At 44.0% G+C, this 27,613-nt stretch overlaps 1 protein-coding gene across 4 annotated transcripts in view; it reads right to left on the bottom strand.

Annotated features, from left to right (window-relative positions):
* ACSL6 (acyl-CoA synthetase long chain family member 6) overlaps positions 1–27,613 on the bottom strand; it is a 124,713-nt gene that overhangs the window by 61,611 nt on the left and 35,489 nt on the right. For all 4 annotated transcript variants that reach the window (XR_012896353.1, XM_006116077.4, XM_006116076.4 and 1 more), the window contains exon 2: positions 7,684–7,904. Coding sequence is in view for 3 of the 4 variants with exons in the window: in XM_006116077.4 (XP_006116139.3) it covers positions 7,684–7,904 (221 nt within the window). In the remaining variant the exon portion in view is untranslated. The remainder of the gene's footprint in view (positions 1–7,683; positions 7,905–27,613) is intronic.

Here is a 27,613-nt window from a genome sequence, read left to right as displayed (position 1 = left end):
CTTTGTAAGCACATTTATTCTTCACTCCCAAATGCATTTCTCAAAGTAGAAACAAAGGCAAACAATAACTGAGCCTCCAGGTTACTGATTAGTGAGAATACTGGGCTTTTGTGTTTGCCCATAGATACCAATGCACTTGTACCAGCTTCACCACTGATTTTGCTCAGCAGCCACATCCCAGGATTTAGCCCATTCCTTCCCTCTAAGATCAGGTCTACACTAAATCTGGAAGGTTGAGTTAAAATACGCAACTCCAGCAATGTTAAATACATACCTGGAAAAGGCTTACCTTAAGCGGACGTTGGCACTCTATTCACAGAGGAAGGCTGACAGGAGCATTTGCTTCTCCTGGCTTCCCTAACTCCTTACAACTGCAAGGAGTACCAGTGCCAACAGGACTCTCCTCAGCATTCAATTTAGCGAGTCTTAACTAGACCTGCTAAATAGAACACCGGAAAACAGATCTCCAGCACGGTACGTATAGATGTGGCCCAATGCTATAAATGATTCTATAGCTTCTTTACTTTCTCCTAGTTCATGGAACAAGAATCTTTACGTTCTTATTTCCATTTTCAACTTTTTGGATCAGTTATACCTTTTATTCACAGACTAAAATTAGAGGCCAATGTTTCTAGGATCAAAAAATAATTTAAATAGCCCCTAAATAGCCCTTATAACTAAGGTCCCATGGGAATCAAGACTGAGGGGAAAAACAACTGAGGAGAGTTGGCAGTTTTTCAAAGGGCCATTATTAAGGGCCCAAAAGGAAGCTATTCTGCTGCGTCGAAAAGATAGAAAATATGGCAAAACACCGTGTTGGCTTAACCACGAGATCTTGCATGATCTAAAAATAAAAAAAGGAGTCATATAAAAAAATGGAAAGTAGGACAAATTACAAAGGATGAATATAGGCAAACAACACAGGAATGCAGCTGCAAGATTAGAAAGGCAAAGGCACAAAATGAGCTCAAACTAGCTACGAGAATGAAGGGAAACAAGACGACTTTTAATAAATACATTAGAAGCAAGAGGAAGACCAAGGACAGGGTAGGCCCACTGGTCAGTGAGGAGGGAGAAACTGTAACAGGAAACTTGGAAATGGCAGAGATGCTTAATGACTTCTTTGTTTTGGTCTTCACCGAGAAGTCTGAAGGAATGCCTAACATAGGGAATGCTAGTGGGAAGGGGGTAGGTTTAGAAGATAAAATAAAAAAAGAACAAGTTAAAAATCACCTAAAAAAGTTAGATGCCTGCAAGTCACCAGGGCCTGATGAAATGCATCCTATAATACTCAAGGGCTGTGTCTAGACTGCATCCCTTTTCCGTAAAATGGATGCAGATTAGATATATTGCAATTAAAAATGAAGCGGAGATTTAAATCTCCCCTGCTTCATTAGCATAAAAATGGCTGCCGCATTTTTCCGGCTCGGAGCTTTGCCGGAAAAAATGAGGGATAAGGGATCTTTCGGAAAAGGTTTTATTTTCCGAAAGATCCGCGTCTAGACTGGCGCTTTTTTCCGGCAATTGTGCAATTGTGATATGTCTAATCTGCATCCCTTTTACGGAAAAGGGATGCAGTCTGGACACAGCCAAGGAGAAGATAGAGGGGGTATCTGAGCTTCTAGCTATCATCTTTGGAAAAATCATGGGAGAGATTCCAGAAGACTGGAAAAGGGCAAATATAGTGCCCATCTATAAAAAGGGAAACAAGAACAACCCAGAGCAGTTAGTTTAACTTCTGTGCCAGGGAAGATAATGGAGCAAGTAATTAAGGAAATCATCTGTAAACACTTGGAAGGTGGCAAGGTGACAGGGAACAGCCAGCATGGATTTATAAAGAACAAATCATGTCAAACCAATCTTTCTTTGATAGGATAATGAATCTTGTGGATAAGGGAGAAGCGGTGGATGTGGAATACCTAGACTTTAGTAAGGCATTTGATACGGTCTTGCATGATATTCTTATAAATAAACTAGGCAAATACAGCTTGGATGGGGCTACTAAAAAAAAGCAAACATGATTCTGGGATGCATTAACAGGTGTGTTGTGAGCAAGACACGAGAAGTCATTCTTCCGCTCTACTCTGCGCTGGTTAGGCCTCAGTTGGAGTACTGTGTCCAGTTCTGAGCATCGCATTTCAAGAAGGATGTGGAGAAATTGGAGAGGGTCCAGAGAAGAGCAACAAGAATGATTAAAGGTCTAGAAAACATGACCTATGAAGGAAAGGTAAAAGAATTGAGTTTGTTTAGTTTAGAAAAGAGAAGATTGAGGGGGGACACAATAACAGTTTTCAGGTATCTAAAAGGGTGTTATAAGGAGGAGGGAGAAAACTGGTTCATCTTGGCCTCTGAGGGTAGAACAAGAAGCAATGGGCTTAAACTGCAACAAGGGAGGTTTAGGTTGGACATTAGGAAAAAGTTCCTAACTGCCAGGGTTGTCAAACACTGGAATAAATTGCCCAGGGAGGTTGTGGAATCTCCATCTCTGCAGATATTTAAGAGTAGGTTAGATAAATGTCTATCAGGGATGGTCTAGACAGTATTTGGTCCTGCCTTGAGGGCAGGGGACTGGATTCGATGACCTCTCGAGGTCCCTTCCAGTCCTAGTATTCTATGATTCTGTGTTAATGGAAGTATTTCAGGCAGCTATAGAAAGAACAGACTAGAAAACAAAGCCCCTCAAATTGCATTGAATCTCCCTTGCTCTCCCACCCCTCCCCGAGAAATTCTGAGATTTTACATTATATGAAATAGAAATTTGCTCCCTGTCTCTCTTTGCTTTAAACAAAGTTTGTTTAAAACTAAATTTGCCATTTTGCAGTTATATTATACAAAAGTATCATCATTTTGGATGGTCTTAAGCAGCTTTGCTCACCTTTAAGAATGCTGCATTTTCAAAATGAATGTCCTGAAAGCCTTCAAAGCTTAATTTAAAATCATGGTGTTAATTTAAAATCAGAAGTTTTTGCCTGTCACCTATTCATAGCTAATAAATAACAGACGCCTTAAAATACTGTTAGAAGAGGTAAAACAGTAAGGAATCCCACTAAGGAATCCCACTAAAACTTGTTTAATGAAAGTACTAAATTTGTATTTACCTGAGTTTGGACATGTCTGTCAAGGTCAGCCCTGGCATACGAACACAGAGCTCTCACTGACTCCAAATGGAGGGGCTCCAGTTATCCCCGAAACTGAATTTGATCCCCAAAGTTCAAAATAAATAGCCCCATTCAAATGCTACCCTCAGACAAGGAAAAGGCACCTCAGCTTCCTGTCACTGGCCACCTCTGCTTCTGTTTCCTTGATTGTTTGAACGAGTGCAGTAAAAATTAATAGCTCTTGTAGAACCATCACCTTCCTATGACGCCAGTCAGAGGAGTTTAAAGTCACAGAAGAATTTGGATAATGGACTTTAAAATTCATGTAACAGCATCATTATCTAAAGCCAGAAGTGACCACCAGATCATATAGTCTGACTTGCTGTGTAAAGACGGCTTTCTGAACAATATTGGGACAACTCTGACAAACATATATGACACTGCATGGTTTTCTGGGAGGTAGTTTATATTTCCCAAAGACTTTTGAAGAAGCATTGCTATAAACCTGGCATAGGGAAAAAGAATTCTGAGAGCTCATGTTACTTTTAAAGGATAGAAAAGCAAAAAAGGACCCTTGCTTATAGCAAAGAATTCGTAACTAGAGAGCCTGAAGCATATTGATAATACAGGACCCTGACTGGTCCTAGATGAGGGATTTTTCTGGACCAGGGGAGTTCTCCTTCCCCTCCCCCCCATCTCTACCAGGCTTCCTGGCTAACCCATGTGCCAACACCCAGCCTCTCCTGGAGCCACCCTAAGCCCCAGCCTCCCCAAGCCACACATCAGCTCCCGGGTCCCCATCCTCCCTGCAGCATGCCAGGACTACCTGATCCTGAAACATCAGCGGTCATGCTGGACCACGTATGTTGCTGGACCAGAGAACCCCGGATTGTGGAGGTGCAACTTGTATTGTAAAAACTGCATTAAACTCCACGATTATTATGATAGCTCTGTTCTGCATTAGGAAAGGTTAAAAAAAAAAAAAAAAAAAAAAAAAAAAGAGTGGCACTGACATTTGCCATTCAAAGATAGAAGTGATCTCTCCTCTCTAAGTGCAATATTGAACCCCTTTTTGAAAAAGAGAGACATTATGCCCACCAAATCTGAGGGTCACCAAATCTGAGGTCAATAGACACAGCAGGGTTAGGAGCAATGGGAGTTGCCTGAATATTCAGGCAGAGGTAGCTAAAGACCACTGTGGGGATAGTGAATGTGCATGCTACTATGTGGATCTATTTCATTCCCTCCTTCAGAGAGCCATAGACACAGGGCACCTTGTGGGTTTGGGCTCCACTGGAATTGGTGGAACCTTTGACATGGCTACAATGTAAGCTGGCACTAGGCCTTACTATGGCTCATGTTTCTGTTACTCTAAGGAAGTTTACTATCCTGATTCAGCTACACAAAGAAATATCATCTCAGGTCCACAGTAAGGATGTTAAATATTGAGTAATTGACTAGTTGAGTAGTCGATGGCACTTCTGCATTCCTCCTTTGAAATGTACAAGAACCCTTGCTAGGACTCTTGTACATTTCAAAGGAGGAATGTGGAACTCTGCATGCAGTCTGGGGCCAGTGGGAAGTCCTTCAGACTCCCGGCTGCACACGGGTGCCATCTTTGAAATGTACAAGAGTCCCCAGCGGGGGCTCTTGTGCATTGCAAAGTGGAAGCGCCCTCATGGATGCTGGGCTCTATGCTGCGCTGCCACTTTGAAATGCCATGCAGAGCCTGGGTCAGCTGGGGACTCCCCAGCTGATCCCAGGCTCTATATGGCATTTCCCCAGAACCTGGAATCAGCTGGGGAGTCCTCAGCTGACCCTGGGATCCGTGTGCTGTGCTGGAACCCGGGATCAGCTGGCGAGTCCCCAGCTGACCCTAGGCGCCACACAAATGCCGTGGTGGTATTTTAAAGGGGCAGTGCCACACAGCTGATCCCGGGCTCAGCTGTGCAGCACTGCCCCTTTGATACGCCACCTTAGCATTTCAAAGCAGTGTCGCACAGAGCTGACCTGGCCTCCGTTCAGTGCTGCCCCTTTGAAACATCAAAGTACGGGCTCTTTGTGGCACTGCTGCTTTGAAGTACCCTGTTTCCCGCCTCTGATAGAGGCAGCAAGGGGAGAGGAAATCAACTAGTCAACTCAGCTATCCAATAAGCATTTGCTTATCGAATAGTCGACTAATCCTTAACATCCTTAGTCCACAGACAGGCCAAGCTCTTGGGAAGAGAAGATGGTTTTCCCATTAAATAATACAGTTCCCAGTGTCTTCAGCAGAAATTTTGGACTTTTTTTGTGTGGTGGGGTACTTCACCTTACTTTTCTGATTTTTCTAGCTTTCCTGTGTGGTTGCCTAAGAAGTTGCTGTGTCAGTGATTAAAGCTTCCACATGACTCAGATTCCTAATAATGCCCACAAGGATGCAGGCGATGCAAATCAGCTCAATGCAGTGTCCTCAATGGATTACTAGTGGATAACCCTGGGTTAATCTTTACAGCATCCAATTTCTGCCTCTTTCCATCAGTGAGTACATATAATACACAAATGTAGGATAGTTGAGATTTTAAATAGGAAATCTCATAGGCAGGAGTGGCCCCAGGTGGGCTGCAGCAGCTGCTGCCCCAGGCGGAATGCACGATCGGAGCCCCCGCCTCCACGACTGTCAATGGAGTGACGTCATCATCGGGCACCCCGGGTGCCCCATTGAAGGTGGCGCTCTAGGCGACAGCCAAGTCGGCCTATAGTCACACGCCACCCCTGCTCATAGGAATATTATTAGTTTGCCATGTCAATGTCATAACAACTATAACCTGCTTTTTGCAGTGTACTTTCCAAATACTAATTATTTTCACAATGCCTCAATAACTTAGGCAGGTGATAGTAGGAGGATGTGCCCTGGTGCACCTCTCTGACAAGAACTGGCTGAGCTGTGGCAAAAGCCAGCAGGCAGCTGTTCAAAGAGCTGGCAAGGACCCAGGTTGCAACAGGACAGTCCCCATAAGAATTTAAATTATTTTCACCCCGGCAGATGTTATTCACTATATGGGTTTAAAATGAATCAGACAGCAGGTAAGTAAGTGACTTGTCCAAGGTTATGCAATGAATCAAAACTATGGTTGGAAAGAGCTCTGCTCTCCCTCACCCCCTCAGAGTCCTTGTTTTAATCAGAAGAGAATTGCTTCCATGTGGAAATATAAACTTTTGCCTATTTTTTAATAATTAAGGACAGTAAACGTTCTTTTAAAGGGGGAACCTGCTAGAAGGATAAGTGTGTCACTAACCTTTAGATTCTTATCTTGTGTCTCAGGCTATGTCTAGACTACAAAGATAAATCAGAAAAATATAAATCATATCTCTTTCCGATTTTCTTCTGAAAGACGATTTTCCGAAATTTGGCCTCTCTACACGGAGCCAAATTTAAAAAAAAAAAAAAAAACAAAAAAAAAAAACCCTCTTTTGGAATATCCCTTCTTCATAAAGTGAGGTTTTAAGAGGGATGCTGACAAAATGCATCTACTTTTCTGATATTTTTTTTGGAAAAGCGGATGCATTCCTTGGATGCGACAGAGCTTTTCCGGGATACCTTCAGAAAAAGCTCTGCAGTCTAGACGTTCCCTCGGTTTTGAGCATGAATTCAACTTGAGATGTTATTCTTGGAAGCTCTTGCACTTTAACATTGGAGCAGTTTCTTTAAACCTCAAAGCTCTTTAAAAAGCATCAAGATGAATGAATACTCAGCCTCAGGTTTGGATTAAGGCATAATGTTTTGTTGTACCACTGAGTTTACAGCAGCCACCATTACAGAGTGAGCATACGCACACAGTGCTATCTGAGATGATAGCGACCATCTGTGGGAACATTAAGTCTTGGGTTTTTAGTGGTTTGTACGTAATTTTTTGAGTGCCTCATGGCCAAGGCAGGCTAAAACTGGGAGGAATTAAGCAGGGATTAAATTCATGGCTTGGATGTTTATTCCTGCCTTTTAAACTGCTGAAAAATTAAGAGGGTCAAATTAATCTGTTGTGGAACAGCCTGTGAACTGTCGTGTAACAGCCTGTGAACCGTTGTCCAGGATGGAACAGTATAACACACACAAATAGCAAAGGCTTGGTTCTGAAGAGCCTTTGCAGCCATGTGCACCTATGTGAAGTGGGTGTAAAATCGGGGGACTGACAAAATTGTTGGGTCTCTAGGCAAGATAGTTGGGGCCAGACTCCACATACCCAGAACAGGTGGGACTTTAGGCAGAAGACACAGAACTAAGGGCAGCCCTCAGCACTGCCTGGAGTGCACTGCAAATTCCACTCCCCCATCAGCCCTCAGTGCCACCGAGAGCATACTGGGGCTCCAATCGCTGCTGAATCATCATCGGGCAATTGTGCCTTTCGCCTCCTCATTCTCCATCATCAGATCTGGTAAAATGGTACCCTTCTGATTTAGTAGCATTCTACAGCCACTCTGCCTGGTGTGAATTACTACTTAAAGGGACCCAGCAGTGGAGACTCTGCCCATAGAATCTAGCCAAACCTCCATATTCCTAAGGGTTAATTTTTTATGCCTGGAAGGGTCTACATAATGCTAGCCTTACCTCAACTTCTTCTGACTGCATCAGGAGGTCACATGGTGGCTTCAGTGCCTTTGGCCGGCTAGCGAACCAGTATGCAATCACCGCAGCAAAGGCACCAATGCCAACTAAGGTGGTGGCTGGCAAGCTGCGGAAAAATTGACTGAAGTCATCGAACTCAGGCAGCCGCAGGCTCCTCAGGATTTCCTGTGCTTGCATCTTCTCAAAGATGGAAAGAGCAAATTCTACAGGATGCAAAGGAAAATAGTCAATTAATACAACAGGATTAACAGACATGGGCCAAAGCATCTGCTGTCCTAAGAGAGCAAAGGCAAAGACGGGCAGTTCTCCCTTCACCTTTTATAAACACACTATGCCATTATGCTGACGCAGAAACAGAGCTGCTGTCAAAGAATGGCACAGAGCAAAAAGCATAATTAGCATCATGGCAACAGGAAATGGGTATATTTAGAATGTTCTGTGTCTGAAACGTGTGCTGAAAGCTCCCGGGTTCTGCTTGAAATAGGACGCCTACTTCCAAAGGCAGCGAGACTGAGGCATGGCAGACAGCTGACGGCTAGAAGAGACGCCTTTAACATGCATGGAGTTTTTTCATTTCCAATATGCTTAGTACTGGTGATAATCACATGGTAACTTCCAAGTGGCAGTGTGTGTGCTGCAAAAGGATGTGTTGCTTCCGTCAGCAAGAAGGCCATTCAGTATTTTACACTTCACAGTCATTACTGAGCAGCAGAGGGTTTTTTTTTTTAAATTACTATAAGAATTTAGCAGCAGCTATTTAAAACTGCAGCTTTTTCCTTTGTGATCCAGCATCTTTCAAGAGGCCTGTAATTTTTCCTCCCACTTCTAACTCAAGGTATTTCTATGGACCTATTGTGGCCTTGTGTGACAGAGGTAGGGGTACCAGATGATTTAAAAAAGAAAATGATACCGGACACACTTGATCTCAGATGGGGGTGAGGACCAGCCAGGAGGGGAGCAGAGCTGACCAGGGGAGATGGGGGGGGGGGGGGGAGAACAGCCAGCGGGAAGCAGGGCTGGCTGGGAGGGAGTCGGGGGGGGGAGGGGGAAGAACCGGCCAGCGGGAAGCAGGGCTGGCTGGGAGGGGGGAAACAAGGATGACTGGGAGAGGAACAGGCCAGGAGGAGAGCATGGGGGTGGGGGAACTGGCCGGCGGGAAGCAGGGCTGGCCTGGGCGCACGCAGATCCTTGGATGCTGCCTGTCCCATGCATGGTCCCGGCAGAGCGCACAGGTGAGTCTGACCCCAGGGATTCCAACCCTCTCTGCCCCCCACCCACTGCATAGTTGCATACTGCCTTGTAGACATGCTCATGCAATGTGAGCATGTCTACCGGCCAGGCAGTATGCAACTACGTACTGATACTCATGATAATAATAAAACTTAATTAGAAAATACTGGACATTTATACGTCCGGTATTTTCTCAATTTGTTTCCTGGACAGAAAGCTCAAATACCAGACTGTCTGGTTCAAAACTGGACACCTGGCAACCCTACACAGATGGGGAAGCCACACCACAGACTGCTTTCAGTCCTGTACACAAGCTTGCTGACAGAGAGGGGTCAAAGGGGGCAATTGTGCAGGGGCCCAGCAACTCAAAGGAGCTCGGGGCTCTGGCCACTACTACAGCAGCAGCAGCTGGAGCCCCAACCCCTTTACATCACCATGGCAACACCAGGCTGCACATGCCTAACAGTGCTAAGGACTGTAGGGAGGGGAGAAATGTGCCATGCTCTGGGCAGTATTGAGGGCCAGCTGCCCTTGGCTTTGCGCATGCCACCCTTGGCTCTTCCCCTTCTGGGAGCATGGAGCACCACACACACCTTGCCCAGGGGCCTGTGGAGGCTGTTGGCTCCATTGCCTGTCCAGCTGAAGTAGCCTACCAGTTGAGCTCAGGTCTGGGCCCTATCTGCCAGCATCTGGAGGGACAGATATTCAGTGGGTGTGAGTGAGTGTATTTCTTTGTCTTCAGTTGTGTGATGCCTACTAATAGCAGTGAGGATCAGGCCCTGAGGTTCTGGTGCACATTAGCATTGACAATTTTTTTTCTTTTATGTATCATCAGCAACAAGGGCACATCCTCCCTCCCATTCTCAACTGCTTTTTTACCTCCAGCAATGCAGGCCACATCCTTCTCCCACAGGGTGACAACCAGCAGGAGTAACTCCAGTTGATAGGGCTGCACTGATGTGAGGGAGATTGGTTTGTATATTGAGCATACAAGAAGTCACAGCATGGCTGTGTCTAGACTGGCCAGTTTTTCCGGAACAGCGGCTGATTTTCTGGAAAAACTTGCCAGCTGTCTACACTGGCCGCTTGAATTTCCGCAAAAGCACTGACTTCCTACTGTAAGAAATCAGTGCTTCTTGCGGAAATACTATTCCGGTCCCGTTCAGGCAAAAGTCCCTTTTGTGCAAAGCTTTTGTGCAAAAGGGCCAGTGTAGACAGCTCAGATTTGTTTTCCGCAAAAAAGCGCGTCTAGATTGGCACGGACGCTTTTCCGCAAAAAGTGCTTTTGCGGAAAAGTGTCCGTGCCAATCTAGACGCTCTGTTCCGAAAATGCTTTTAACGGAAAACTTTTCCGTTAAAAGCATTTCCAGAAAATCATGCCAATCTAGACGCAGCCCATGTGTTTTAAGTAATTGCCTCATATTGACTGAGATAAGCAAGCTCTCAAGGGAACCCCTTAGCTTTGAAACCACGAGGGAGGAAATGCCTCGGGTAAATTAGTTGGGAGGGAGAAGATCTAAAATCAGGGATAGGGAACCTAAGGCCCAGAGGCGAGATGCATTTCCCAGCTTGCCTGGAACCAGTCCAAGCCCTCAGGGCTCCTCCCCGCCCAAGGTTTTGGTATGCGAGAGGGCTGGAGCACACAAAATCTTCCAGCATGGTCTAAATGATTAATGGTATCATTCTAAACTGCCTGAGCACAATTTAAGGATGCACCAGTGACTGGGCCTTGAGACACTTTTACCATTTTATGGTAAAGGAAGCTAAGCATCTTTTTTTCTCATGCCCTCTGCCCCCTGCTCAGTCTCTGTAGCTGCTGCACCCCTCCCTCCAAGTATTTAACAAACAATGTATGCACTGAAATTAACAAAACCATGTGTGTTTCTTCCTGGGAGTCACTGCACATGATGTATTCGAGGTCAGGCTCATTCTCTCTCAAGTTTTCTGTTACTTCATGCTGAATATGTGCTAGGATCATACTTAGCAGATTTTAGCAAGTAATTTTAATAGTATGCGTGCTGAAAGCTATACATATAACAAATAACTGCACCCTATTCCAAAGAAAAAGGCTTGCAGCCATAGAGTACAATGAGGGTGTGTCTAGACTACAGGGTTTTGTCGACAAAACTGGACTTTTGTTGACAAAACTATACCTGTGTCTACACTGCTGCTGAGTTTTGTCGACACAACGTCAACAGAACTCAGCAGTTTTGTTGATGGCTGTAAACCTCATTCTTTGCCTTTTGTCGACAGAGTTCTTAATACCTTTTGTCGACAGAGTTCTTAACAGACGGCGTTATTGCACCTACACTGTCCTTTGCATCTACACTGTCATGTCCACAAAGCGGCTTGCTTTGTCGACAGAACTGGATGTAGTCTAGACGCTCTTTGTCGACAGAAGCCTGTAGTCTAGATGTACCCAGAGGGTGTGTCTAGACTACAGGGTTTTGTCGACAAAAGTCCACTTTTGTTGACAAAACTATACCTGCGTCTACACTACCGCTGAGTTCTGTCGATATAACGTTGACAGAACTCAGCAGTTTTGTCGACACTGGTAAACCTCATTTTACGAGGCATAACGCCTTCTGTCGACAGAGTTCTGTCGACAGAAGGTATTATTGCATGTAAACTGTCCTTTGCGTCTACACTACCATGTCGACAAAGCAGCTTGCTTTGTCGACAGAACTGAATGGAGTGTAGACGCTCTTTGTCGACAGAAGCTTTGTCGACAGTATCTGTTGACAAAACTTCTGTCGACAAAAGCCTGTAGTCTAGACGTACCATGAGACACAACAAACCAAGCAGGATGAGGGTAGGGAAGGCAGGATGACAATGAAACAAAATTATATTTAATGACATAAGCAGTCTTTTCAGTTATCACTGTATCGTGTTTTGTAGGCATCACAGCAGAGCTGACTTGAAGGAGGACAATGGAGCGAGCATATGGATTTTTAGGGAGAGCTCCTCCCATGGGTAAAGTGTTTGTAAATAATCCCTGGAAGTAGTTAATAAAAAAAAAAAAAAATACTAAAACCATGTTAGTGTCAAATCCCAGATTTTGCCATTTTGGTTCTCCTACAATATTTAATGTTCTCCAGAGGTGGAAGTAAGCAGGTGCTCCAGCAAGAGCTGGCTGAGCTGTGGCAAAAGCTATTTAAAGAGCTAGCAGGGTCCAGGGTTGCAAAAGGACAGTACCTGTAAGAAATTTTAAGTTACTTTCACTGTCTCATTCACCCCATGTATCTGTCTGGAAATATCTGCCTATTTAGGGACATATCCCCTGCATCTGGCAACTTTACAGAGTTCTTGTCATTTAACAGTGTCTATTGTCCTGGCAATTTAGATCCATATGACAAAACCACAGCACATGCTGTATGAGATATAACAGTGGAGCAGTAGGCTAAGATTACATCCTGAAGCGTTGATTGTCCCTTTATCTCAAGCAGGATTTCACCACCGCTTCGGCCTTTTTTTTAAAATAAACGTGTACATCGGCAGGTTTTCAGTAACAGACCACAAAGGCAGGAGTGTCATTGCTAAGTTATTGTTAAGGAATAGAGGTAGCATGGCACATATAGGTTTACTTAAACCATCAGTCTTAATAAAGGTTATTTAGCCGAGTTTACAAATTGGTGCTAGTGTAACTCAGAAGGGATTTGACTTGCTTTCTGATTAAATTGTTGTCCGTATAATTTTGAAACAACTCTTCCAGTAAGTTTGAGTGGTGCTATAAACCAGTGTTTCTCAGCCAATGGTATGAGTACCCTCTGGGATTCTTGAGAGAAGTCTGGGGGGGGGGGTGGGGGGGGTATGTCAACCCTACTGAAATTTGGAGAAAACGGAATTTTTGTTTTAAGTTTTATAGCACTTTATTATTTCTGTACTTTTTACACCCAAAAATGTCATTGCCTGCCCAGCTACAATTAAGTTGTTTAAACAAATGTGTTGCAATGGCAGAAAAAAAATCGTGTGCCTGAAAACTGTAGGTACTGGGGGTACTTAATAAAGTACCTCTTTAAAAAAAATTAAAAAAAGGTTGACAAACACTGTTATAAACCATATATGCAAGCAAGGACTGGACAACCAATTAGAAAAAAGGTTAAAGGAATGGAGAAATGGAAGAGAGCTTTGAAAGCTAATGCAGGAGGTTAAGTTTCCTCATTGCATTGCTTTTAATGTTTGCCAGGCAGAAAATGCTTGTGCCTAGTATCACGAAGGTGTGTGCGCGCGCGAAGGGTGCAAAAGCACTCCACCATGGTCCTCCAAGTAAGCATGCTCTGACCAGCAGGAGGAGGGCTGGGACTGATTTCCATGCTTACTTGGGAGTCCAGATGGGGGAGCATTCACACCCTTGTGGTCCACATTTACAAAAAAGCGCCTTCACAGAAATTCCTGTGTATGAGCCTGTATCAGGAATCATTCCTTGAAGGACATCTCCAGGAGGAATTAGAGATGAGATTAAACTTCAGCCCTGAGATTGTCCCTAAGTGTACTGGGGCACTAGCCTTTGTTTTGGGTATTTTAGGGTATATTCCCTACAATAATGGAAAATATTGACTTGGAAGTGAAGGGCGGAGCCTTTCCTAGCACAGGTCAGCAGCGTATGCATCAAAGGACAGGTAGTACTCCTGACGTGCTGTACAGAACCAGAGAGAGTCTGACAACTTTCAACCATGACTGAGGAAACTGAATTATTATTGCACGCATAATTGCTTAGTATTTTAGTAACACAGATTAAGGCCATAAGGGGCAATCAAATGATCTAGTCTGACCAGTATATCACAGGTCATTAAATTTCACCCAAATATTCCAATGACCTCAGCTGAACTAAAGCCAACTACGTCCTAAGGAGACTGAACTGTTGCACTAGGCTCTTTGCTCCATGTTAGCATGGTGCAATGTGTGTGAAATGACTGGATTTTGTAAGTTTGCTGTTAGTTTGAAGGTTTCAAAGCCAGTGTCCTTTACCTTCCAAGACAGTGTGGTGTTTTCATTAAAATTTGGCAGGGGAAAGGTATTTGGCTGGAGAGGAATTTGACCAGTTTATTCTTGCAGATAGTACATTCCCATCACATAAGAGCAACGTTAAGAGGTCCATGAGATTGGAAGTACAGTAAACAGAATGTCTTGCTATATAATTTATCAGTATATGCTATTAACAATAGCCAGTTTCTGCATACGCCTAGGAATTTTTTTTAAATTGGGTCCATTCCATCTGCTAGAGTAAATACTCCAGGGAAAAATCCAAATATTAAAATCACTTCAAATATATCTATATAAATAAAGGTACACTTCTGACTTGTGGTAACTGGTGGTCATTTGAGATCCCATGATCTATAATCCCAGCATCCTGGCTAATTTCCCACTTCAGCAATTACTTTCTGCCAACCTGAAAATTTCCTCTGAAGTTTCATTTAGCTAAAATAAGTGCCTATACTTCTGCAAACAGTACTTTACAAATATTACATTAAAAAAGCAGGTTTGATAAGATGGGCCCCCTTCACCTCTCGTCTGAAATGGTCAATGAGTATCAATGAGTGCAGTTAAACCATGTCTATAATCCTCTTCAGAAAGGAACATATTTCAGGGGCAAGTTTAGTGATTCCTATCTTTGTGATGTTTGTAAAGATTTTCAAATCCTTTATGGTAAAAGGTGTTATAAGTATTATTAGTAGTAGCAACTCAGGCTATGTCTACACTGCAGAGCTTTTCTGGGATACTGCTGCGTCCAAGGAATGCATCTGCTTTTCTGAAAAAAGTTTGGGAGAGCGGACATTTTTTTTCGGCATCCCTGTAAACCTCGTTCTACGAGAAAGAAGGGATGTTCTGAAAGAGGGTTTTTTTTCCTGACATTTGGCCCTGTGTAGATGGGCCAGATGTCAGAAAAGCCTCTTTCAGAAGAAAAGCGGAAAAAGGTGCGCAAATTGCAGTTCGCAATTTGCATATCTTTTTCCAACTTTTCTTTGCAGTGTAGACGTAACATCACTCTGCACAGCATCTTGAAGGTTGTTACTGTGGTGGAAATAACACAAGTGGGAAATTAGACCTACTCAGAATCATCAGTAGCTCAGACATCTGAACAAATGCAATGGTAGGTTCTCCCAAATCCTTGGATATACTAATTTGTAGATGCAGTTAGTAACATTTTAGGGCTTGTATTGCATAATATTTTCCTGTTGTACTTATAGGTTTTCATGATTAAAAGCCCAGGATTTGAATGGAAATTTTAAGATTTGTAATTTGAAATCATGTTTCTCTCTCATCCTCTCTTGTAAGAATAAAGACATTCTCGGTTTCTCATTCAGAATCTATAGTTTCTAGGCTGAGTCACTGGGTCCTATTATTGTGCTGCAGAGCTTCTGTGGGTTGGCTCTTTAAAGGTTAATCTTGATACTTCAACTGTGGTTTGGCAATGACCCCGTCCTTAACTATGTCTGGGTAAACGGTCCTGCTTTTGGAACATATCCCACACTTACAGTGTGGAAGTAAGTCAACTGAGAGAGCAGCAGCATGTAGACTTGTGGGGAAAACACTAAGGGATAGCCTTTTACAGCAATACCTCTTTGGTTGCTCTGGGCTGACCACAGTAACAAGAGTATTGTAATGGCCTGACTGCACAAGCGTGTGGAGACATGGAAGATTTACCACAGAGGATAGATCGCCCGCTTTTGCTCATTCAATGAGGCCAAACAGAACTCAGATCTCTCGTGTTCTTGTCCCTAAGAAAGGCACTGTGCTCTCACAACAAGATCAAATTGATGCGGTTAGAATCACCCCTCTGTGATTCCATTTCATCCCCTGTTCCATGGCCTGCACTTGGCACACTTTCATGGAACAAATTCCAGTCACCTAACCACAGACATGTAGTAAATGAAAGTTACCACAGTAAATATCCTACTAGCATTCAGAAGTGCTGGTGAATTCTGTCCAGCTCTCCTCCACCATTCAGGAATGCAAGACTCTTCAAAGATTTCACATGTTGGTATATTAGCAATTACAGTTTATTTTATGTTGAAGTTGAAGCTTCAAAGATTTCACTTGATTTCCAAATTATTCTTATGAAGGGAGAGACATGGCAGAAGAAATGAAAGGAAGGGAAGTATAAAATGTGTGCAAGAAAGAAGAGAAGAGAATTGGACTAGAGAAAGGAGAAATGGCTAGTTAACTATCAGGAGGGAATAAATACAAATCAGATCTCCTGAGATGGCCGTAATGGAGCATAATGTCTCAAGAATGTACTAGTTCAGGGTGAAGATACTTTTTGCAGTAGTGTGAATTTACTCTCCATTTATAGATGGGTCAGTGACTTGAATTACCTGCCAGGCTATGTAATAACTAATACTCACTTGTATTGCTCTAAAATTCGAAATGTTCAGTACCTGAATGCAGTACATGAAAAAGCTATTAAATGGGGCAGGAGGATAATCCCTTTTATAGTTCTTAAAGGGGGTGATAATCCATCCATGTAACTTCAAAAATATTCACTGTGGCTATGTCTACACTGGGCCACTTATTCCGGAAAATCAGCCGCTTTTCCGGAATAAGCTGCGAGCTGTCTACACTGGCCCTTGAATTTCCGGAAAAGCAACGATGCTCTACTGTACAAAATCAGCCGCTATTCCGGAAAAACTATTCTGCTCCTGCTCGGGCATAAGTCCTTATTCCGGAACACTGTTCCGGAAAAGGGCCAGTGTAGACAGCCCAGTAGTCTTTTCCAGAAAAAAGCCCCGATCGCAAAAATGGCGATCGGGGCTCTTTTCCGGAAAAGCGCATCTACATTGGCCACAGACACTTTTACGGAAAAAGGGCTTTTCCAGAAAAGCAGCCTGCTAATGTAGACGCTCCTTTTCCGGAAAAATCTGAAAACGGAATAGTATTCCGTTTTAAGCAGTTCCGGAAATTCATGCCAGTGTAGACGTAGCCTATATTCACTTGTCATAACACCACCTTAGATAATCCTCTAAGCCATTCTATGCAGTTAAAATATATAAACGATTCCTTATTACCATCTCCCATAAATCAATGGTGGCTAAAAAATTTTGGTCAAGAAACACTGGACGCATTCCACAGAGACTTTAACAACCTACACCCCACCATCAATCTCAGCTTGGACCATTCTACATGAGAGATCCATTTTCTGGACACCACAGTACATATTACTAATGGTAAAATAAATACCACTCTCTACAGAAAACCCACTGACTCCTACAGTTACCTACGTGCCTCCAGCTCCCATCTAGGACACACCATATGATCCATCGTCTATAGCTAAGCCCTTAGGTACAACCGTACGGGGCGGATATAGGGCAGGGTGAACGGGGCGGCTGTCCTGGGCCCCACGCTTCAAGAAGCCCCGCGCATGCATGTGGTGCCACTGCGCATGCGCATGGTGCCACCGTGTATGTGCCGTGGCAAAGGGGGGCCCCACGAAATTGTGCTGCCCTGGGCCCCGCAAAATGGTCATCTGCCCCTGCAACCACATCTGCTCTAATTCCACTGACAGAGACCAGAAACTTCAGGATCTCTACCAAGCATCTGTAAATCTCAATTACCCACTGGGGGAAATAAAAAAAAAAAAATTGAAAGAGCCAGACCAATACCCAGAAACCATCTACTTCAAGACAGGCCCAAGAAAACCAAAAATAGAACACCACTTATCACCTATAGCCCCCAACTTAAAACCTGTCCAACGCATCATCAATAACCTACAACCTATACTGGAACAGGATACTACACTCCGAGAGGCTCTGGGGGACAGACCCATAGTCTCCTATAGACAACCACCTAACCTCAGGATGATTCTTACCAACAACCACAGGACATACTACACCAATACCAACCCTGGAACTTTCCCTTGCAACAAACCCCGTTGCCAACTTTGGCCACATATTTACTCTGGTGACACCATCACTGGACCTAACCATGTCAGTTACAAGATCAAGAACACATATTCCTGTTCATCCAGAAATATAATTTATGCCATTGTGTGCCAACAGTGTCCTTCTGCTATGTATATTGGACAGACTTCTCAGACACTTTACCAAAGAATTAATGCCTACAAATCAGACAGACACCTTCACAAAGATAAACTAGTTTCTTTTCCTTTCAACCAACCTGAGCATCGTCTTAACGACATTACTACATGTAACTTACCTCAAAGAGACTTTAACACCAGACTACAAAGGGAAACCTCAGAACTGTCATTCATGCTTAAATTTGAAACTTTACGAATGGGCATTAACAAAGATGCTACTTACCTTACCCATTACAAAGATAGCTTCCTCAATTATCGCCCCTAGTATCATTATCTCAGATACTAGCCCTCTCCTTCCCCCCACTTCTGTTCTAAATCTGATTTGTCAGTTTTATAATGTGTTTGCTTTTTTTCATTGTATTCCTTTGGTATATATGGTCATGACAATTCTCCAGAATTTGATCTGAGGAAGTGGGTCTGGCCCACGAAAGCTCATCACCTAATAAATCATCTTGTTAGTCTTTAAAGGGCTGCATAGTTCTTTCTTTTGGTTCAGCAAGATCAGACTAACATGGCTACATCTCTACTACTAAAAAATTCCAGTAAGCATAATTTAAAGAAGTGCCACATGGAAATAAAACTATGAGTCACGATTACTTTGGCAATCACTCAGATATGCTTCATCTTCTGTAATCTCTAGGTTATCATTCTCCTTTCCGTGTCACAAATACAGTCTATAAAAAAGGTAAAATACCTGAGTCTTTTCTGTGTCTGGATTTCTACAATGAGGACAACAGCTTCGTTCTCAACTGCACCATCTGTTGCTGGATCACTATAATGCTTAATTTAAAGCAAGCTACTACAAGCATGACCATTCAAGGTTTTTGTTTTTAATAGTTTATACAGTGCTGGAAATATAAAATGGTACTGCAGCAGACGAGCATCATGCTACACCACACTGAACTCCAACACCCAGAATCTCCTCCAGTTGCTGTAAGTAGTTGACCTAAGTTTACACCCTGGCTCTGGACCACCAAATATTGGTTCCCAACATCTGGAGGCTACAAAGATAGTGTAAAGCTATTTCCAGTCTTGTAATGAGTACAGTCTGCTCAGACCAGAGGATCTTGCCTTCTACAGGCTGGACCTCCCTGGTCTGGCACCCTCAGGGCCTAAGCAGTGCCAGATGAGGGATTTTGTCAGACCAAGGGAGATCATTTCTGGACCCGTGCCACCAGCTCTCTCCAGCCCTGGCCCTACCATCAGCCTCCCAGTCGGCTCCCCCTCCCTCCAGCCTCACTTCCCTGACAGTCCTCACGGCTCTGCCAGGCAGCCCCGCCTCTGTTCTCTCACTTCAGCGCCCAGCTCCTGCTGTCATGCCAGGCAGCCCTGCAGCCTCTGCATGCCCGGTTTCCACTGCCCTACTGAGCAGCCCCACTCTCATGTGTGGGACTCCCACTGCCCTGGTCAGGTTCCTGCTACCCTACCAGCCTCAGGGCTGGTGGAGAGCTAGCACCTGGAAGAATACTCTGGCCTGGAACATCCATGGTCCTGCTGGACTACAGATGTTGCTGGACCAGAGAATCCCAGGTAAGAGAGTTTCAACCTGTAGTTTACATACATCATTAATAAAAATGTAGAACAAACTGCATGATTAGTTTATATTTAATATCCAGTACTCAAGGAGATTAGTTAGTTTAGACCAGCGTAAGTCGCATGGCATGTATATGATTCAATTTAAAATTTGACTAAAGGTTGAATTTGGTTACATGACAACAATATTCCTATAATTACGTCATGAGATTTAATCTCTGTTTTGAAGGCTGGAAGTCCCAAAGAGTGCAAGTTTTAGTCTTCAGCGAGCCTAGCATCCGAGTAAAACTTATTACACACACACACACACACACACACACACACACACACACACACAGTGTCTGAAATCACATGTCCAATTTTCTGAGGGGCACTAAAGGCTACTAGTTATAGCTATGAACTAGCAAATGTAACTGTACTCTTTTGGGGATACAATGCCCCTCAGGCTATGCTCCTTTGGATTCCCAGCCCTTGCCCAGAATCTTCAGCATGATAGTCGTTTCAACCATAGTAAAGCAAACTCCTCTTGCCATACAGCATTTGCTGCAGAAGTAACATTCTCCTTCTCCAGAAACGATCTTGGCAACAGTACTGGTTATTGTTCCTTCGTATTTTAATTGACAGAGATAGGGAGACAAAGCTTACTGGACCCGGAACATCTCAGTCTAAAACATCACGTGAAAAGGACATCACTTAATAAAACATTATTCTGCAATAAAAGCCTTTTGAGCTTTTAAAGCTGCATCTGAACACCCCTTTGCTAAGTATTCATTGTCCCAACCTTCTCAGTCCCCAAATATTGATTGGGCTTGTGGTTACATTGTTACAGCTCTAATGACTTCAAAAAACCACAGCCATGTAGCAATGAACAAAATTGCTCATGGTCATTTCAGCTTGCACTCCCTGCCCGTGACACAAATGGAAGAAAAGTCTTCCCCCACCTATCTTTCTTTAAAGTAATAATTAAACTAACTAGTGCAAATTAAAGTTACTAAAGACCTGTTGCAAGATCTTATTTTAGACCGGAGTACATTCGACTGTAGCTTCTTCCAGGACATTCTTACAGTATATCATAGAAATTCAAATGATTTCCATTAGATTGCATAACATTTGACAGTCAATAGGAAGATGTCCAGTTTAAAAAACAACAGATAACTCCCTGGTACTGGTATTTGGGGTTTCCTTATGCTGAACATGAACAAGCACAATCCTGAATTTAATGCAAAAATTCCACACCACCTCTTAGGAATTAAGATAAGCTTTTGACTAGAAAAACCTATGTACTGCAATTTTTTTTAAACTATTTTATGCCGTTTGATAGATTTCTTGTCTCTATTGAGTTTCTACAGGGTTTCTCCTTCTCCCCACAAAGCAGCCTCTGAGGCATTCAAATACAGATTTTCTCTAGTTTGAGCATTTGATAAAGCATTTCTCTACCCAAACACCGAATCAAAGTTTAGTTACTTACTTGCTCCATGTGGGGATTCTAAGATTATCACACAAATGCACCCTTTGATTCAGGACTGCCTGTTCTTCCCTTATAGGAGCTGCAGCTACAAGTGCAGCACTGCAATAACAGGCAGCCTCCTTCAAGACCTGACAATCATTCCAAACTAGCTGCCAGGAGTCAATAGCACAATGCAAACTCCACCCGCGCTGAGAAACCAACTGGATCTATGCCTTCATACCTCCAGTTCTCTCTAGATGCAAGCGTCATGAGACCCCTCTCAAAACCACTGCGCCTTTGTGACAGAGCACTGTGCTAACCCTCCTGACCTGATTCAAAGCTCAATGAAAGCAAGTAAGTATTCAATGGGCTTTGTGGCAGATCCTGATTCTTACATAGACACCACACACATCCCATATGAGGCATAACCAGGGAAGTGTGTATGATCAACTTTTTTTTTTAAATCCTTGAATTATTATTTATATGACCCTTTAAAGGGAGGCTTGCAAATTACCTTAAATTACAGTGGGTATTCTAATGTGCATGAAATCAGGGTCACGATCATTACGTGGTGGCATATGATGAGAAAACAAATGTGAGGAAAATTGCTTTTAGAGTCTGACTGAGATAAATCGCTTGCAATCAATGAGGGGAGCCGACAGCTTCGGTGGGCCCCCGGTCAAGGTGTATGGGGGACTGGCTCTGTACCCCCGGGAAGGGTGGGGCCTGAGTTAGCTGCTCTCCACCCGTCAGAACCACCTGGATTGTGTGAGGCAGGACTCCAGCGTCAATTTAAAAGGCGTAGGGCTCTGGCCACCACTGTTGCTGCTACTTCAGCAATGGTGACCAGGAGACCCAGGCCTCTTTGAATCACCGAGCCCTGAGGCCATTGCCCCTTTTTCCCCCCACCTCTCTCGGCAGGCCTGCTTTCAATATTTCACTTTAATATTTCCCAGAGGCCCAGAAGGCTACTTATTTAGTATTAAAGTCTCACTCTTCTCAGGAACAGCAGTTAATAGAACTAAGAATGGACATTTAATTCTCCTTCCACCTGCAATGTGTTAGATGTTCACAGGTCAAGCTTTTATTTTGGACAATCTAATTTTTAATTACTACAATTATGAATGCATAGGCTGCAGTCTCCTGTGGCATAGGTTCTTTTATTGGCGTTATTGTAAGTCAACAATAGCTAAACAGCATTTAATGACACTGTGTGTTGCTAGAATTGCTTTCCCATTGAGTGTTTTCATAAGGCATATATAATTATATTGAGTTGGGGAAGTAATCGTGTCAGATACCACCGAATCCTTTTTCTAGATCTTAACATGGCATAATGCAAAAATATTACTACAAAGTTCTCAAAGCATTTCTATAAAGATAGAGGGTATTTCCACTTCTGTACTATTTCCACTTCTACGCTATTGTATAAACATTTTGGTAAAAAAAAGTGTTCACTAAATATTTGAAGACCCATTATCATTGATTACAATCGATATCCATTTCTCTGCGACTGCTAACAGCACTAAGAATTACTGTGTACAAATACTGACAGTAAACACTTGTAAATGTTGTCTATAGCCAGCACAATATAATTATACGTGCCTTGTGAAAGCACACAATGGGAATGGAATTCTAGTAACAACTCTGCTGAAAGGGTGGCTCCCAGTCGCCGGTGCAGCGGGGCTAATGGAGACTCCCACTCCCTCCTGGCCTGCACCACTGGCAGAAGCTGCCACAATGTGGCCACATGGGTCTGTGTAGTGCTGCCCCCATTAACCTTTGTTCATAGCACATGAGGACTGAGAGTTTCCTTGATCCTCCATCCCTAAGCATAGGGGCCGTGAGGCGAGCCAACCAGCATGGCATCTTAGATTTTTCCGGTGGGGGTGGGGGGAAAGAACACAAGGCTCAGGGCTTTGAACCCCTGGTGTTGAGACTTGTTGCAGGTTGGATAAAATTAAACAGGGGGCTGGTTCCAGTCCACCAGCCTGAGGTCTGGTCCCCCTTCCCCTGCTGAAAAGGATTAATAGCAACAATTGTAAGTAATAAACCCAGCAAGTATTGTGAAGGGGGGAAAAAAAAAAAAAAAGTAACTGACCTTGGTGCAGGGAGATTTCACTCTGCCATCGCCCATTAAGATAGGCATCCTAATCACCAGGCTATAGAGTGATTCTCCCACTTGCACTCTCTTTCGCTGGCCCTCTGATGCAAGTATTTATCCAAAGTTGGACAACTGCCACCGAAGAGAATGCGGGAACTCACATCAGAATAACCCATAGTAGCCCACTTAGCAGAGCCCTCTTGTGGGAGGACCCTGCTCAAATCCTTCCTCTGTGCCTGGGAAAGAAGGAAATTGACCTTCAGGTTCAGTGTCCCAGATGAATGCTCTAGCCACAGAGCTAAAAGGAAGAGGTCATGATGTTTATTGCAAGAAATGTCCTACGTGTCTGAGCCAGCAGGCTCTGGGAGAGGGGTTCTAACTGTTGGTTGCAAACATCTCCCTGCAGCCTGGACGCTGGCACCTAATTCTGAGGTGCAAGGTTTAGGACACACCCCCTTTTGTTAGCATCTCTCAATGGCTAGGTTAGGTGGCATAGCATGCTGGCTTTGAAGATCCCCATTCATAGGCCTATCTTTCCCGATGCATCATACAGAGACAATAGGAACTTAAGTTAGTCTTTGTGGATCCAATCATTGTTCCAGTAATTTTCTAGAAGCCTGAAAGGTAATGTCCCTTTGTGGATCTGGACTCTAAATCCTATTTGCACTTGCTTGGGGACATAAATTTCAGTGGCGGTTGAGGCACCTAATTCCTCAAGTCTCTTTGGGAAAAGTTCCAGCTTTGTTCACCTATTTCCTAACACATCAAAAAGCAATGTAGCCACTAAGGGATGGTTGCATCTTTTAGTTTCCTGTTCACTGCCAGTTGTCAACTGGCATTCAAGTCTCTAGGTAATCAGTCAGCGTATGCAAATCTACTGTATTTGGCCCATTGCTGGTGAATAAGGAGAAGCAAAATAGGAAGCAGGTGATTAAAATACTTCATGTGGTATGGAAGGGAAAAAATCCCTTTGCATGCAAATGGATGCTCAAATAGAACCCACCTACATGTCCATATTGCTATCTGAATAATTAGTAAATTGTATCTTGACTGGTTATGGGACACTCCATACCTCAGAGTACTACCCTGAAATGCCACACTCACCTCTGTGATAGGATTAGGATAGGGATTGTACAATGCATGCCTTGTGAGATATCATTTATATTCACTGAAAATTAGGGACGTAAAACCCCATGTCGTTAGTGAACCGGTTAAATGTTAAATTTAATGGATTATATGGGGACGGGTGGACTGGATCGCCCATCCCACCCCATGAGCAGGCCCCGCATGAGGCTACTGGCTCCCAGCCTAGGTGGGGTCAGCAAAGCCAGCAGCCCTGCACAGGGACCAGTCAGGACTGGAGAAGCCATCCACCTGCAGCAGGCTGTGGGCTGCTTCCCAGGTACTGGTTAACCATTAAGGGTGATGCTTACCAGGTAACCAGTTAACATCCCTACTTAAAATCAGTCTGTAGTAAATAAATGTTTTATATATTTTACCTACCAGTGTGTTTTGGTCAAATCGCATGGGGGAAATCATGGTTCAGAGGGGTGCAAGACTGTCATAACCAAACTGGTATCCCAAGCTAGAGTAGCTTTGCTAACTGCCCTTGCCTATCTAGAATTTTCAGGGTGTGCCGATTGAACTATAGCAGCACTTTAATTGAATGCAGAGGGAGCACATGTGGGTCTCACGATGTTGTGTGTGCCGATTGCACACCCCTCACTTCATGTGCCCTTGCTTTAAGTGCATATCACTTTTGTAATACAAGACAGACTAATGCTACATGGACAAAAAACAGCAGAATCTAGCAACCCTGTACATGGGCAACGGGAGATGTCTCGTGGGCCACACAAAATCTCAATAGGCCACATGCAGCCCTTAGGCCGCAAGTTGCCCACCACTTCAGTAAAGCGAAGATTTAAACAATATAAAAATCTGCCACATGAGACCAAAAAAGTTTAGAACCACATGGTCTTGCAGATTCACGCAGAAAGGGTGGGTGGACAGAGCTATACAGTCATAGTGACGAGCAATAGAGATGGACACAGCAGCTGGAAAGGCTTTGAAAGTTTAAAAAGAGCCAGCAAGCTCTGTAGAAGAATCCTATGAATGAGAAACAAAGCATCAAACCAGCTTTTAAAAAAAATTATTAGTACTGGGGGGAAAAAACCCCCAACAACCAACCCTTTCTCCTTTAGGTATTAAACCAGCTGAATCTGTTAAGCTGGCTACAGGCCTAGAGGACTATTAAAGAACTAGCTTTCAACAGTACATAAGCCTCTTTAGCATGAATCTCTTTTGTGCCTGCAGAGCTGGATCTGAATTCAGTGGACCTTGAACTGAATGTTTGGAACTAAGGAAGTAAAACCAGAACTCTGGCAAACCAGCCAGGACCTGTCCCCTTCCCAGGTTCCCAGCATTCTGCATTGCATCCTTCACAGTGTTCTGCCATGGTGATCTAGGAGTGCCTCAGTGCAGCAGAAAAGTTTCAGTTCAAATCTTTCTAAGGAGGAGATCGGCTAAAGATGAACAGAGCAAATGGTGTTCGTACTGAGTGAGCCTTCAAGTTTTTCCCTCATGCTCTTTAGTTACCTTTTGCAGGAAGGAGGAAAAGAGATCACGTGATTAGTGCTACTGGGCCAAATGTATCCCTGGTTTCAATAAATTTGGCCCACTGATGTAAATGGGCTTATTTGGATGTATGAAGCAAGCAGGTTTTGACCCCAAATGGATGAAAAATGGTCTTATATTGAAGAGGAATGTAAACGGAATGAATCAAGAAGTTTATATGGTGTATTTTCAACATGTACAAATTATTGACAGGTACCATTTCTGTACATGGCAATTCTTCCCAGAGATGATGGAGGCCATGATCCTGGCAAGTATTAATCAATTTAATTTATTCAGCACTCAATTTTCCTAGCCCCAAGAGCCAAAACTCTTTTGCCTTGATAGTCAGAGTCCCTGATAATTGCAATAGGGTTTGTAGTTAATACTGGCTAGAGATGATCTGCACCTTAAAAAAAAAAAAAACCACCACACCTCAGGCCATGTATGCACAGTACAAGTGGTAAATAATCATCAGTTGCGTTAAAATTGCCACCTTGTTAATACAGATAGTTTGTTAACTCGTCATCGGTTGAGCTGCTCACTGCTTGGACAGTTTGCTAAGCAGGCGGGACAATGCCAAAGGAACTACACAAACCCATGATGTGGATCCCTAAGCAACCCCTGGCCTAAGGAATAGGCCTGGCCTCCACCCACCTTCATGGAGAGAGACAACTGAAAGATTTTTCTAATGTATATGTAAACAAATAAAGGATCTGAATAGCCTAATAGGGCTGTAATAGTGTAGTCAATAACCGATAAGCAAAAGCTTATCAGTTAATGCTACAGACTACACCATTTCCTTCCCCTCCCCAACCCAGCACATTTTTAGCAGGCTGGCCAGCAGTCTTGCTTAGTCCTGGCTTGCGATGGGTCCAGGACCTCCCCCTGCTGTGGCTCAGCATTTGAAGTGTATTAGGAGGAAGGCGGGCAGGCAGCATTACTCAAGTCTTCCTAGGTCCACAAGTTACCCCTGCTACGACTCTGCATTTAATGTGTACTAGCAGCCAGGCGGGCAGATAGCCCAGCTCAGTTCTGGCTTGTGCCAGGTCTGGGAGCTCAGATACCTCCCCCTAGACAGGGGCTGCTGCCACCCCGTGCTTTTGCTTCTTTATCAGAGGCAGCAGCAGCAGCACAACAGGCAGCCAATCTGGTTTTTCAACTGGCCCCCCTCGTGAACCAGCTCTCACCAGGCTCCCCATGCTGCTGCCTCTGATACAAAGACAGCAGCATGGAGTTGCGGGGGGGTCCTTGGGAGTGAGTTCCGAGCACACTGGCTGCTGGCCCTGCCCCTGGGGACTATAGACTAGTTGACTAACCAATAAGAATTCATAAGGTTACTTGACTAGTCAATTAATTGCTATTTAACATCCCTATATCCTAGAAGCCCCAAGTGTACTGAAAAGAGCATGAAGACCTCACCATACTCATCTTACAGGGATGTTTTCCAATCATATCTAATAAACAAATCTACTCTATCAATTATTTGCCATATGTTGAATGATTAAAACATTCAGTGGCTGTGTAGAAATCTTACTATTTGAACACTCGTAACATTGCTGGGAGGACCGTCGTAAGGATCCTTACCCAGGCCTGCTGACAGGAATTCGGGGCCCCAGGACAACCCATCCATGGGCCCTGTATCCCCCTCCCTTGGAGGGAGCCACAAGTTACTCCCCTCTGTGCCCAGAGAAACCCCAAGCACCACCCCTCAGAGGACTCTCTGGTCAGTTGCTGTCCCAACCCCACCTGCCTGGAGGTACCCCTTCCACCCTCCTTCCCCTCAGCTACCCCCACCCCAGCTCTGCTCCCCAGCTCCTTTCTCCCAGCTATCCCTGCCCCCTCAGTCCTCGCTCCTTGCAGCCTGGCTCTGCCCCTAGAGCTCAGCTCCTTCCCTCCCTTTCCAGCCTGGCTCTCCCCTCTCTATTCACTCCTGGAGGAGGTTCAAAGTGGCAGG

This window comes from Pelodiscus sinensis, chromosome 17 (assembly GCF_049634645.1).
Source record: "Pelodiscus sinensis isolate JC-2024 chromosome 17, ASM4963464v1, whole genome shotgun sequence".
NCBI lineage: Eukaryota > Metazoa > Chordata > Testudines > Trionychidae > Pelodiscus > Pelodiscus sinensis.
This window is presented reverse-complemented; position numbering and strand designations above follow the sequence as displayed.